The sequence below is a fragment of the Ptychodera flava genome, chromosome 10, assembly GCF_041260155.1.
Source record: "Ptychodera flava strain L36383 chromosome 10, AS_Pfla_20210202, whole genome shotgun sequence".
Lineage (NCBI taxonomy): Eukaryota > Metazoa > Hemichordata > Enteropneusta > Ptychoderidae > Ptychodera > Ptychodera flava.
In genome coordinates, this window is record NC_091937.1 from 40,464,421 (window position 1) to 40,478,904 (window position 14,484).

At 36.2% G+C, this 14,484-nt stretch overlaps 1 protein-coding gene across 34 annotated transcripts in view; it reads left to right on the forward strand.

Moving 5' to 3' along the window:
• LOC139142781 (androglobin-like) overlaps nucleotides 1-14,484 on the forward strand; it is a 120,753-nt gene that overhangs the window by 76,712 nt on the left and 29,557 nt on the right. For 22 of the 34 annotated variants that reach the window (XM_070712948.1, XM_070712949.1, XM_070712939.1 and 19 more), the window contains 12 exons: nucleotides 720-829; nucleotides 1,535-1,712; nucleotides 2,324-2,414; nucleotides 3,410-3,617; nucleotides 4,330-4,458; nucleotides 4,860-5,007; nucleotides 5,474-5,669; nucleotides 6,284-6,347; nucleotides 8,270-8,314; nucleotides 10,005-10,130; nucleotides 12,961-13,011; nucleotides 14,351-14,384. In XM_070712948.1, the coding sequence (XP_070569049.1) occupies nucleotides 720-829; nucleotides 1,535-1,712; nucleotides 2,324-2,414; nucleotides 3,410-3,617; nucleotides 4,330-4,458; nucleotides 4,860-5,007; nucleotides 5,474-5,669; nucleotides 6,284-6,347; nucleotides 8,270-8,314; nucleotides 10,005-10,130; nucleotides 12,961-13,011; nucleotides 14,351-14,384 (1,380 nt within the window). The remainder of the gene's footprint in view (nucleotides 1-719; nucleotides 830-1,534; nucleotides 1,713-2,323; nucleotides 2,415-3,409; nucleotides 3,618-4,329; nucleotides 4,459-4,859; nucleotides 5,008-5,473; nucleotides 5,670-6,283; nucleotides 6,348-8,269; nucleotides 8,315-10,004; nucleotides 10,131-12,960; nucleotides 13,012-14,350; nucleotides 14,385-14,484) is intronic. The other 12 variants (XM_070712923.1, XM_070712928.1, XM_070712931.1 and 9 more) reach the window with 5 other exon arrangements.

Here is a 14,484-nt window from a genome sequence, read left to right on the forward strand (position 1 = left end):
CTTTGTGCTTTTCAAGGATGGCGCTGTGAAAAAGAATCTCTTAAATGTGATTTTTTGTCTTTGTTCTAAAATGTCATTATGAATAAGCAGTCGAATGATCCCTGGATGATGTATCATACTGTCTATTTGAAGGATTTTTAGACTTGGTAAATTTGAAGGAATATGTCAATTTTTTCAAAACATGTCAAAGACATCTATAAATATGAAATGATACATACAATCAAATTATAAAATGGTCTCCTTTCTAACAAGGAATAACCATGCCAATTTGATAGGAATTTTATTTCTTTGCAAAATATTTATGGTGTTGTCCTTGCCATAGTGTGAAACAAAGTTCAACAGATAAGTCTGATGTATTGCTGCAATTCCATGAAGATGATGTAGAGTACAGACTTCTCTATGAACAGTAATGATTTCATGCAAAGTCAATGAACCAAAATAGTTTCAAATATTGGAATACTTTCATTCATTTAGTACGATGTCATTATGTTTTGATTGATAAATCTCTGATAGGAATGACCATAATTTTTACATGAAATTTCCATAATGTTATTCCAACAAAGTCTGTTTATTGACTATCTAACATTACTGACACAGTACAGATTATCTCGCAGAGACTATGTTGTTCATGTGAATCCTGCATAATGCTAGGAAATTTATCTGTTTTGAAAGTTTGGATTTGCTTTGATACTAGTTAAATGTCTTTATTCCGTATTTAGATAAAGACGGTCTTTTAGGGGAGACAGCAGGTGGGCCACAAGTAGCTCTCTATGTCAGCTATGAACACCCACCACCTGTTCCTGTGAGAGTGTCCATGCTAGGAGAAATGGTGAGTTCAGCTGAAATAAGCTTCACCATTTAAGTGCTGCAATTTTTCCCACCAAAATTTAAGTTCAACATTTTCACCAATTTTTATGAATTTTTCTGTAATGTTTTGATAATTTTGGACCAAATTGATATCACATATCATTGGCTACAATTTTTATATCAAAGTTTTGACTAAAATCGGTAAAAAAAAACTACTGAGGTATATTTTATAAAGGTAAAAAATTGACTTTGGCACTGAAAGGGTTAAACTGTTGTTTCTTGTCATGAATTTATATGCAAAGATAGATTATGAAAGAAGTCACACATCCCTCTTGATATAATTATCTGTGTTTCATTATTCATTAAAATTAAAATCATCTCTTTAAATCAAAGCAAAATCTAAGTTGTCTTGAAAACAAATTACTTAGCAGAACTAAGAAATGTGTTGATTTTTTGTTGAATGTTCATGTATAGGCTAATGCCATACATGTAATGCAAGATTTTGAACTCCTAAGTGCCTCAAGACGTAAGGATAAGTGTTGCATGACCTTTTAAATATTAATGAAAACAGTAATAGCTTTCAAAGCAGAATTACTAAAGTTGATTGTCCTAAAACCAAATTACCTGTACAAGAGGACAAAACAAACCAGTGTGTCAATGAACTGATATTTGATAATAATGGATTTACTGAAGATTTCACCATCTGGTGCCCAATTCTTTTTCCCAGGCTGATGCATCGGAAAGACTCCGGCAGTCTGGATTATCCCATGTATTCCCACATCCATTGTTGTTGACAAGGACAAGATCCTGTCCGCTGGTTGCCCCACCTCCTCCACCAGTGGTGCCGGCATGGAAGTTGATCCGTCAAAAGAAAAAGAAAACCACTCCTCATGATCAACCACCTGGTAAATAAATAGAACATTTTTTGGCCTTTACTGTGAAAAGTTCCATGTTTATAATTGTGTGTGTGTGTGTGTCTGTATGTTTGTGTCTGTGTGTGTCTCTGTGTGTGTCTGTATGTCTGTTTGTCTGTATGTGTCTGTGTGTGTGCATGCATGTGTGTGTGCCTGTGCATGTGTGTATGTGGCTGCATATTTGTCTTTGTTATTTGGAGACTTTCATTGGTTGGTGGCATGTTTGCTGTATACAGCAGGGATACAGCACCCTTCCCCTGACAAACTTTGGTGCAGTCCATCCCATGATTTCTAGTGGTATGATTATACCATTATGCAGGGAAAGAGGGGTGAAAGGACCGAAGTAGGAAGAAATGGTAGAAAAGCTGTGTCATGTGAAAGTGAAGTTGACAGTTGATAAAGAAAAGTTTTGTCAAATCTGATTTGCAATAATGCATGCAATGAGGACTGATACTTGAGATAGTTACATGACACTACCCTAGGTTTTGGATTCAGGATTAAACCTGAGTACATCCCTGGAGGTCCCCAGGAAAATGTTTGTCCATATGGCAAGGTTTTTATGCACTTATTCACTAATGCTAATCCTTGGGTTGAAATTTCAGAACCTGAAATCAAGAGACCAGAGCAGTGGGTAGAGGTGACATCACCGTATGTCAACTACAAAGTCAGCCCTATACCAATCCCCACTGAAGTGTAAGTAGTATGGGCATACAGTCTTATATGCACCTTTCAAACTCATTCTGTACATTGTAATGTATTAAAGGTATACAGTCATCTGCAATCTAAATATGCCCATATATGGTCAAAGGGGCGTTCCTTGGTATTCAAAATGCCCATTTGAGGGCGCTGTTTTTAAAAAGCGGCCACCTGCTTAAAATCTGTGATTGGTTAGATTTTCTCTTTCAATGGTAACTGTGGCAGGTGACGTATACCTTTAATTACTGTTGATATTGTTAGAATTGTCCATATTGATTGCTGCTCATTTAGCTATACCTGGAGAAATCTTTTTCGGTTGAGATCTAAGAGGATTTATGAACAAATAATATGGAACAGCACTAGAGATTGCTACATGCAAATCTCAGTGACAGGGAATGTTGGATAAAAAAGTGGAAAGAGGAACTTTGTATTCATGATGAAAGCACTCCGTGTAAAAGATTGGTTCTTTCTTGAAAACAAGGAGTACAGGGAGCTAAAAATGTGCAGCTGAGGTGCATTCTGCCTCAATGAGAACAACAAAAGATATAACTTACAAAAGATTTTTCTGTGTCCATTACTTTGTAAATGAAGTTTGATAAGAATTTCATGGACAGTTGTCAGAGATATGAAAACTCGACTGTTTCATCCCCATATGGTATAACTTCCGCCATGCCTTTTAAAAAGTAGCTAAATATTAAACAGTGGTTAACCCTATGAGCGCCAAAGTCAATTTTTGTCGCTTTTATAAAATGTAACCTAGTTAAATTTTTTCAGATTTTTGCCAAAATTTGGATGAAAAACTGTAGCAAATGAAATGTTATATCTGTTTGGTCAAAAATTATAAAAAAATTTACAGAAAAATTCATACAAATTGGTAAAATGTTGCACTAAAACTTTTGGTGGGAAAAATTTACAGCACTCAAAGGGTTACGCAAGGGTAGATTCATTGTTCAGTTTTCCTTATTGTGTGTGTGGATATGTTTCTGTGACAGGAAGAGACCCAGATCATCACTGTCTAGAGGAGGTGGATCACGTCCCAGCACTGCACTGATGGGTGAAATCGTCACCGAGGGTGATGAAGATAATCCAGAAAAAGCTGAAGAGATGATGCTTCTCAGAGAAAAGCAAAAACTAGAAGAGAAAATAAAAGCTGAGAAAGAAGCAGAACAGAAAGAGGCTGAAGCCAAGGCTGAACTTCAGGTATGGTATTGATTTCAGGTCAACAACACTGGACCTAGTAGTGTAAATATACTATAATTATTTTACTAAGAGGTCCTTACCTTTTAACTGTAAGCTGTACATAGACCCCTTAACTTCAATAATGACACTGTAAAATCTCTTCCTACTAGATCTTGGGCTCTTGTAGTGCTCTCATTATTTTAAACTATACTATCATTTTTACAAAACTTTTTTTCGGTTGGTGATTTTTTAAAGCTGGTAATGTCAGAGTCTTGAATATATGATTTCTGATAGGAGAGTTTGAAACTGTATTTAACTTTTTCACCACGGTATTTGGCTGAAACCCATTGTTTTCTAATGATCACTGTGGACCAGGTGTGTCTTTTCAGCATGAGGGCTTTGGTTATGAAATTAGGAACAAGCTCATATGATGCTCAGTGAAATACAGAAGTGATCAGACAATTTCGGTTTTTAGTTTTTTGTGAGACAATAATTGCTTTTCAATAAAACATCAGGGCAAACCGATGTCAAGGTGAAAGCTGACAGCTAGATGACATGATAGGGAAAAATGAAACCCGTTGAATATCAGTGTTTTACACAAACTCATTAGATATAATAACCGTTTTAAAAATGGTAGGCATAATCTAAATAGTCCAGCATCAATTAGGGGGCTATGCGATAGATACTTTTTATCTTTATGTGATGTAACAATATTTTCTGTTTGTGCAAGAAGGCAGAACTGCCACCAAAGCCTGACACTCCGTCCAAAGACAGCAAAGATGGCAAGGACAAGAAAGGTGCAAAGGATGACAAGAAAGACGGCAAGAGAGAGAAAAGTGCAGCAAAGCTAGAGAAAATTGAGGTAGGTGGTCCTCTCAGTCCCCTGATAAATTTGTATTGTTCTACACTGTAACCTTGTAATGACAGTTTGTTACCCTTGAAAAATAATAGCAAATACTACAGAAGGAAATCCATCATTATGTAAAATACTTCAAAAGTGTACTATAACCACACATCGTAAGTTTCAAGGACTTACCTTGACTACGTGTAAACACCTTACCTGATGGTGATAGCACACAACTAAACCTTTCACAAATATGGCTATTAGCCCAAACCCATAGTTTTCAACAGCAAGATTAGACCTGTATACCTGTATACAGGGAAACTGAGTAAAGAAGGGCTCCAGATTGCCTTGAAATTAGATTCTTCAACTGTCCATATGAAATGTTTAAGCTGACTAGGTGTGCGTGTTTTGGTGTGTAGGAACCCAAACCCAGTAGAAAGATCAGCGCCGGGTTGAAGAAGAAAGAGAGTACACTGGCTGAGAAAGCTCCGTCATTGAAGAGTGAGAAAACTGAGAAGTCAGACAAGGAGAAAGTGACACCAATGGGAAAAGATACAAAGGAGAAAGGTAATACAAATTTACTGAACTCACTTTTCACAGAGTTCCTGAGTCCTCCAAGTCAAGTTAATGAACATTTTGAACTCCAGTCATACATAAAACTATGATGTTAATGTGGGTTAGCAAATTCAGTGGTCAAGGGCCTCAGACCACAAATGTTTTATCCAGACCATTTATCTGCCATTCTGGACAGGTTAACGTGAGTGTTAGTGTATGATAAAACCAGACTATTTAACTGTGACTGCAGACCACAAGATGTACCTTGGTATTTGTTTTAAACCTCAAAAAGTGAATTTTCCTGTAGTTTTATGTCCAGGAAAAAATCAAAAGGTAGAATTGAAAAGATTGGTTCTTTGGTATATCATTTACACATTATAGATAGGTGAAGGGTACATATCGCATGCAGTATGTATTACAATGAGATAGAATTTTTCACACATAAGATAACCAAGTGCTCTGTGTGGCGTTTTCACAGATGGTACACTAAAACCTGGTGATGTGCCTGAGGGTGATGCTATGTCAGTGTTGACTGAAACTGGCAGCAAAGCTGAGGGGTCCACCAATGAAGGAGAAAGAGACACGGCGGAAGAGGAACAGAAAGAGAAGAAGGAAGTGGAACCAGTGCAGAAAGACATCTGGATGCACTTTGAAGACTTTGCCAAGTGTTTCAAGTATGACATGCATATTGTGATTTGGAAATAGATAGCTGTGAAGTTTTATGCAAATTTTCATGTACTTGTGAAATCCAAGCTGTCTAGCTATACACATAGACTGTGCTGACTAAAGAAACACTAGGCATTTCAACACGAATTTGGAAAACAATGAGAAACTAATTTTATCGACAAAGCCAAAATACTGGAAAATACATCGAAAGTCACAGCTAAAGGAGATTCAATGTTGATTTACTGACTGAAAATATTCCCTAAAATCTGTGAATATGTTCATCTATTTTGGTAATTAGAAAATTACATACAGGACATAATGTGGCCTACTTAAGGTAGAACAGCTTCGGGGACAAAACTTCGGGCTTAGAATTTTATCAATTTTCTTCTGACCTACCACCTGTTTGGGTTCATTTTAAAGCTCTTCATGAAAGAAAAGTTTTTACCGTCTTAGTTTTTCCCAAATCAAAAAATGTAATTTTTCCCCATAGAGGTAACACAGGGATGACAGCCATTTTGAATATCAAATATTGGGAAATCTTAAGTGATTTGTAATTGATTTACAAGGTCTTTTAAGTGGGTGTTCAACTGATTGAATTTATGTCTTGTCTGTGTACTTTCAGGACACTGTACATCTTCCACAAACCAAACACCTACATAGGGAATCACAAGATGGCTGATTTGAAGGTAAGTATGAAACGTAGTCACAACAGAGATCAGAATAGATGAGGAAAGTCAATGTGTTCAGTGTGCTGCACACAGTTATCATCTTGATTGACAGATACACTATTGTGTTTGTAGATCTAAATGTGTGAATTCACAGACAGGTAGAATGTATGGAGTTTATTTATGCAAAAACGTTTGATTGTGAGTATGTGTGTATGTGTGTATGTGTGTGTGTGCATATGTATGTGTGTATATGTGTGAGTTAGAGGAAGAGAGAGAGGAAGGAGGGAGCAAGGGAGAGTGAGAGAGGGAAGAGAGAAAGACAAGGGGAGGATGGGGGAAGAAGACACGAGGAAGGGAATTTTGTTAGAGACAGGTTGATGGAATGAATGTTAGAGAGAGAAGATTGAGGATTGGTGAAATGAGAGAGATGGTGTGACAGACTGAGAGACTGACAGCAAGACTGTGAGGGCGCTATAGGAATTTAGGTGTACATTATTAGAGGTAAGACAGGAACAGAGTAACAAACAGACTGACGTACAGACTTAATGGTTTTGAAGAGTTTGAATGATAGGTGAGAGAGAAATGAGCAAGTTATACACCAAAGAGGTTAAAGTTGAATTCACTGCACAAAGACAGATCACATTATTATGTACAGTGTACACACAGACAGACAGGAGCACGGAGTGATTTATTTAGGTGCCGACGATAATAAAAGCTGACGCACAAGAAACGTAATTCCTTCGTTTTACTTGAAACCCCCTCCCTCCCCCCTCAAAACAAAAGTTCTTATGCGAAATCAATTTTGTATTATGATGCCGTTTCTGACAAACCCACACGCACCTCTCCGATCCGCACTCCCATGAAAAAATACCGGAAGGGCACATTAATTAATAAACCTCCACTTTACGCGTTTCACTTTTTAAGACAGAACATTTTAATGTATTTCGCACGTAGGAAAATGTGTTTCACATACATGTTTCACGTTGAAAAAGCATAGAAGTTTTTATTTCACATTCATGTCTTTTCGTTGTCTTTTCTGTCTCCGTATTTTGTGGTCATTGTTCTCGATGAACGCGAAGGTAGTTTTGCGTTCTCGCTGCAAAGTCGCACTTCGAAAACAATAGAAAATCCTTATGCGATTTTGACGCACACAAAACGAAATGAGCTTTTATCCCCCCCCTAAACGAAAGAATTACATTTGTCGTGCGTCAGCTTTGATTATCGACAGCCCCTTATGAAAGTATTATGCATAGATTGTAGACAAAAACATTATTATTTTGTGCTCTAGTCTTCACTGAATTTCAAATTTCCAAAATCAGGCAATGAAAAGAATGGTCATATAAAAATAAGAATTTCTTCATGAATATTTATGCACGACAAACTCTCAATGCTATTAGCTTTAATGTTTTGCAAAATACATCTCAAATCTGATTTCTTGCAAATTAACATGAATTTCATTGCAGGTCAATTGTTTGGATTTGTAAATGTACAATAAAATGTGTTTCATCATATTGTTATAACCAAGTGTACCGTATACTGACATAACATACCTGTGTCATACATGCCACTGTTGTGACTAATTGATGTGATGTTTTGACATAATATTGTTTTTTTCGTTGCACTACTGAAGTTTTTCTGATATCATACACAAGCCAGCGTCACACATAAATAACAAGCCATACAGAATTAAATGTGCACACAGATCATAAACTTTTCCAATCCATTCACATCCATTTTAACAATCACCTGTTCCTTTTTAAGTCTCCTGGTTATGGCATTACTTTTCTATCCCCTCTTTTTGTAATGGTTCAGTCCTTCTTTCCCCTTCATCATTATAATGTAAAGGATCATGTCATTTTGAATGGGGACGGGTTATATGTTAATTGTAATTCACATTAATTATTTGATGTAACTGCTTTTTCCTCATTGCTGACGCTCAGAAATTGGAGCAATTGATAATGCAAAAACAACAGGCTGGTGCCCAGGTATAATTTTTTTTCCATACTATATTTTTTTGTGTTTTAATGTGTGGCTGCTGTCATCCAAATAGAAAAACAAGAGTAAAAGCGAAATATGTAATGGTCATTTTGAAAGGCGATACTGGCCCATCATACAACCGGTAACACAAAGTTAGTTTTGAGGCATTATCAAGTTTGTCAGTTGGATTTACTGAAAAGAAAACTAGATAATAAAAAAAAACCATATCTACTTCTTAACCAATTTAACAAGCTTGTCATCATCTTATAGTTGTCTTCTTGTTGCTGTCCCATATTCATAAAGAATTGGATATTTGCCCCTATTACGTATTTATATATTGTTATTGAAAATATCCACGATATATATATGATGGGCCATTATGTGATGGGTTTTGTATAACAAATCATTTTTCGCCTGAATTAAGAAATCTTCACTTTGTTAACATCACTACATTTTTCACATAAAATATATTAACTCTTAACTGCAGCATGTTGTGTGATGTGATCTTAATAGAAGTTTTTACAAAAAGCCTAAAAAAATGCTTTGCTTTGCTTCGCTTAACCTTTTTCCTCTCATGAACCTCACAAAATACCGAACCAAAAACCTTGCTTTTCATTTTTAGCAGATTTGTAACCCTTTCAGACTCTTTTTTCCCTGTGAAATGGTTTGACCCAGTTGGCATAATTTACTGGGAGACACCATCATATCAGGGAAGGAGGGGACTGAAATGGCTGTAGACTGTTGCATGGTTTTGTAGTCATGAGCATCGCACTACATTGCTATTATACCCTGATACCCCAGCACTATGAATGGAATCTCCCTTTCCTGCCTTTTTGTTCCAAATAAACAAACAAACAAACACAAAAGGAAATCTAGTAGAATATTTTGCGATACATGTGGTGGTCTCAAAAATATCATTCTTCATAAAATAGCTGCTTTTTTCTCACCACAGTGTTTTTTCAGGACTGTGAAAAACACATGTTTTAATTCAACAAGAATGATATTTAGAAATGGTTTCAACAGAATAGCCATCTACGCACCCCATTATTCTAATATTTCAAAAAAGAAAAAAGAAAGTTATACACAATTAAGGAGAGAAATTTGTGGACCCGATAGAATAGTAAATTATGCCTGACACTTTTACAAATGTGCATAGTTTTTGCTTTTGTTTTGTTGTCACATGTGTAATGCTGATTTATTTCCCTGCAAATATTCACTGATCATTTTCAAAGCCCGGCTGGTGACTTGATCCATTCACAAAGCTGAACAGATAAAAAGAACATATGTCATATAATCCATTGCAAAGACAACTTACGTGACATTTACTGAGTTTTGGGGATTCAATAAATTTATACACAAGATGAAATATAACTAGTTTTGAACGATGTAAACAAAGATGTGAACAATGGCGATGTCAAGGTATAAAATACCCGAAACTTGCCACCCACTGTCTCTACATATCAGTCTGACAACGCATTGAAAGCAATCTAAACCAGAAAGCTTGTTATGAGAACAGTTGATAAAAACATTGCCATTTTGGGTAAAACCTGACTGGGGACAGCACCATAACTTGATCACTCAGGGGATATGCTAGGGAATTGTAGAGTATGCCCATGGCTACAAGATAATCAGACACATTTCATTGCAGGATAGAAGTACCGTTATTTACTGTCAAAATGCAATTGTTCTTGTTGACAGAATGTCCAGCCTACTAACGCTAAAACAAAGTCAGCTGCACCAGGTGGACCAACTCAAGCCAGTTCCATGACAGCGCAGACCCCTGCTAGACAACCGTTCAGCCCTTCACCTCAACACCACCATCACGTAAGATCTTCCCTAAACCCAATCAGTCTCTCTGTCTCTCTCTCTCGTCCTCTCTCTGTCTCTCTCTCTCTCGTCCTCTCATCATTGCCTCTCTCATATTTCCATCTGCAAATGCAGTTGCTTATTTGGATTGGTTTGGATTTGTTTGCCGATTTTTAGCTCTTAATAACAAATTTTCTTTTGTTATAGGGTTCTGCCGTGTACATACATGTCAATTACTGACAGACTTAGTGAACATCTGTTATGATTTACAACATTGTTTTTGCCGATGCTATCACAATATGGAACGGATCACCTTTACGTGACATTTTTTTACAAAGAAGGATATCCAATATTGTATATCATGTGTTCAATTATGCATTCAGCAACACACTATGCAGAGGACTTGCATATGTTTCCAAGCACTATAATTTAAAATTGGAGTATGCTTGTCCCTGGGGTTTTGGCTGTCCATAAACACATTTATCATAATAGGGAAACATCTGGACACAGGATGAGAATTTATGACTGTGAAGCTGAGCTGTGTTACATTCAATTATTTAAGTCTATTAATACAAGTTTCCAGAGAATTGATAAACTTTACCATTGAAAAAAATTGAGTTATACAAATAATTGGGGTAATAGGGTTTTATAAGGAGTTGTGGACCAAAGATGGAATTACAATATTGCATGGATTTCAATCTTTGCATTGCCAGCATGTACAAATTAAGTGAGGGTAGAGTTTAGTTAATTACATCCGTAGCAAGTTCGAAGGTAATATTGACCAAGATTACAGGAAAAAGACATGCATAGTGTAGTTCGTATAGCTGTACCATGTTCACTTGTGCAGTAACTAAACTGTTTAGACCATACCGTTCTCAAAGCTTTGTTTGTAATGTGTGATAAAACCACCTGCTTAAAAAACCCTATTGTTTGCATGGCATTGATGCATTTCATTGTTTGTCAAAAGACTCAGCATGATTCATGATTTAGTGCTGTATCTCTGTTATTTTGTCGACATGACAGACAGGGTCAGAGTGTTGGCACCTGTAGGTTTTAAAATATACCCACTCGTTACACTGCATGCGCCCTCAATCATGATAGTAAGCCCGTAGAATTCTTAAGGGGGATCAGTGTTACAGATATGTAAAGGGATCTTGTGCTATAGAAAGGATTAGGTGATACATGCCTAACATGTATAGATATCCAAACAGATATGTTGATCTCTTGAGAAGTAGCAGACTTCTGATAAGGTGTATAGAAATTCTAGTTCTAGCAAATGTTTGTACAAGGTACACTGTACAGTGTGTGATATGAATTTAAAGGCCTGTGTTGGCACCAGATTGTCTCATCAGAAAATTTACTTACTAGATTACAATTTCAATGGAAAACAAAAGGCTATCACACCTCCATAATCCTCTTACATACTAGAACAAAGGCGATCCCAGGGATCACGAACAGTGCCTTTAAGAGAGTACATGACATTGTGTGTCTTTTTTTTGGAGCGATTGCCTATTTAGGGTGTATTATCCTTTTTACAAACGGCTCTAGGATGCTTCAATAAAATGATTGGATTCAGCAATGTTATATTTCTCAGCCACGATATTTATGTTGTTTCATCAGTTGGAATTTTTCTTGCCCAAATCCATATCAATTCAAAAATTATAAAAACTGTAAATTTATCCATATTTGACAGTTTCCAAAATCATGGCACCAAGACATCAGAGCTTAATATTCTCTTTTCTCAAACTTAAACTGATCTTATGAATTACAACGTTGTTTCCTTTATTCATAACTCTTTTAGAGGTGAAACATTGCGTTCACATACAAAAAGCTTTTAAATGATTTATTTTGTCAAAATTACTCCCAGATATCATCATAATTAGTTTGCCAATGTTGCTGTAACATCAAAAAGACATAGCCACTTTGAAAAACATGTTCCTGGCATTGATGTTAGAGAAATTAAACGAAATATTTAAGAGAAGAGTGTTTGTTGTGACTCTGATGATGAACCATTGAAATTTCTGTGAAATTTTACCTATTTCCTCTGATTAATCCAAATAAGATAACCTGGTAACACCATGGAAGTTTTTATCTCTCTCTTTCATTTTAACATACTAATCTAACATTGAAAAATTGTAATGTATATTGTATACTTGTAAATCTAAACCAAATTGGTGATAATTTAATGGTAGTAAAGGGTTTCAAGGTTATGCAAGCCTACCAATCACCACTTTTACGGTGAAAAATATCACTGAACTCAAAATTTATACCGTGAACTAATGGCTGTTGGAAAAGATCACTAACGGGATGCTTGGTATAGATTTAAGGTAGTATGCGCCTCGAGATTGAAAGGCTTAAACTTGTGCTGAAACTTGCTGTAAAGAAAGATTAAACCAGTCCCTTTGGAAATCAAGAATAGAAATAAGGGGTCATTGTGCAAATTTTGTACAAATTACCCAATACTTACCGGCACTTGAATATTCGAAATGGCCACCATCACTGTGTTAAGTCATCGGGGAAAAACAACATTTTCGATTTTCACCAAAATAATCCCTTGAAAATTGAGTCAGAATATCTGTCCTTAAGGCGTATTCTACCTTACCAGTAATTAAATTTTACATGGTGATAACTATAACCCTCTCCCTTACTGAATGAACAGAATTAGGTGGTAGACCATCATATTGCACCTTGTGGTTGCATGAGCTGATTTTTATTGGATAATGCATGCGATTGATGTTTTTTTATTTTTCCCCCAAATTCCATCTCTTTTTTTTCGGATCTGTCCTCTATCTTTCTCTCTCTCTTTCTTGTCCTTTCTTTCTCTCTCATTCGGTTATCTGCATCTCAGGATGGAAAGGAAAAAGATAAGGAGAAGGTGACCAGGCAAACCCCAGTCAGTGTGCGTGTGTTATTGTACATAACCTACTAAATCTGCCACACTGTAGCAATATTTCAATGCACAACAGCACACCGTTTGCAACATTGTGATACACAGTGATACAATGTGATCACATTTGAGTTTGTCATTTGACTTAACTCAGTAACAACAGCCCACATCTACCTTAAGGGATTTCAGATTTACAATAATTGTAAAGAAAATAATGTTTGCACGTGTTTCAGTATTGATTATTTTAGCTTGAATTGGCTGAAGCCTGCTTTCTAAAATTTGATCATGCCAGGTGTATATCTATTACACAAACGAAAACCTCTATGCCAGTCCACCAAAATTAGATCTCTTAAAGAAACTTCAAGTATAATGACTTGTTCTGAGAAGTTCTATTTTTGGGAAACATACATACATTTATACCTGTAAAGCTTAAGGTTCATTTCTCCGTAAATGTAAAGCAATATGTTTAACATTTGCTGCGGTTGATTGTTTGATAACATCTACCATTGCCAAAAGATACGTTTGAACCATCTGTGCAAGCCACTAGCCATGCTTTGATTTCTTTCAGTTGTTGAATTAGGCTTCATGTAAAGATCTCTCTGTAAGAAATACTAAGGACAAGATACAGGATTCACAAATCAAATAGAAGTGACAGGAAAAGCCTAAACTCTGAATTGTAAATTGACAAAACTCAAAAATCCACAGTAATATGAAACGGCTGTCCTGTTGTGTATGGGTTAGAATGTCCAATATGCAAATCAGACAACTGTCCATGAAATGCGCAACTCAGTGCATAGGCCACATGATGTTATGGACAGTTCTCTTGTGTTTGGCAGCTCATTTCTCAGGGTCCAAGGTACACAAGTGACAAAGTAATGAGATTTTGTACAGCTTACAGCCAGTGTGTCTGTTTGATGACATGTTCAAAGATGAGTTTATCATTATTACAGCACTGCTGTAAAATGCTATCAGATTTTCCTTGATTGATTTGAATAGTCCGTGCTTAGTCATTCCTCTTGTGACTTTTCCATCCAGGAAAGGCATGATGGCATCTTACATCGGTTTTTGGGGAAAAGCTTTAAAATTTTTAAAAGTAGATGTTGTACCTGTTGTGTGTCAAACACAGGACCTTGATGCTGCAAAACAGTGGACCTGTCTACAGTGTGGTTCTGATTGAGTAAATCATTTCATGGAAAGAATACGTAGATAGAAAGTAGTTCTAGACTTGCAGTAGATCTACTATCCTGTCCTATCTACTCATTTCATCACCATGGTATTCAGTATTGCGATGGGTTTTTTGATATCATATTCACCTGTAATATCTCTTTCCTTTTGTTTTACATCATCACAGTCAACTCCAGATGAGAGACAACCACATTACCTGTGTATCCTTTATCAACAAAAATCTTTTTTGTGTTATTCTGAAATACAAGTAATGTATACAATACATGCATATGATGCAGTTCTATTTGATTTGCTGTGTAG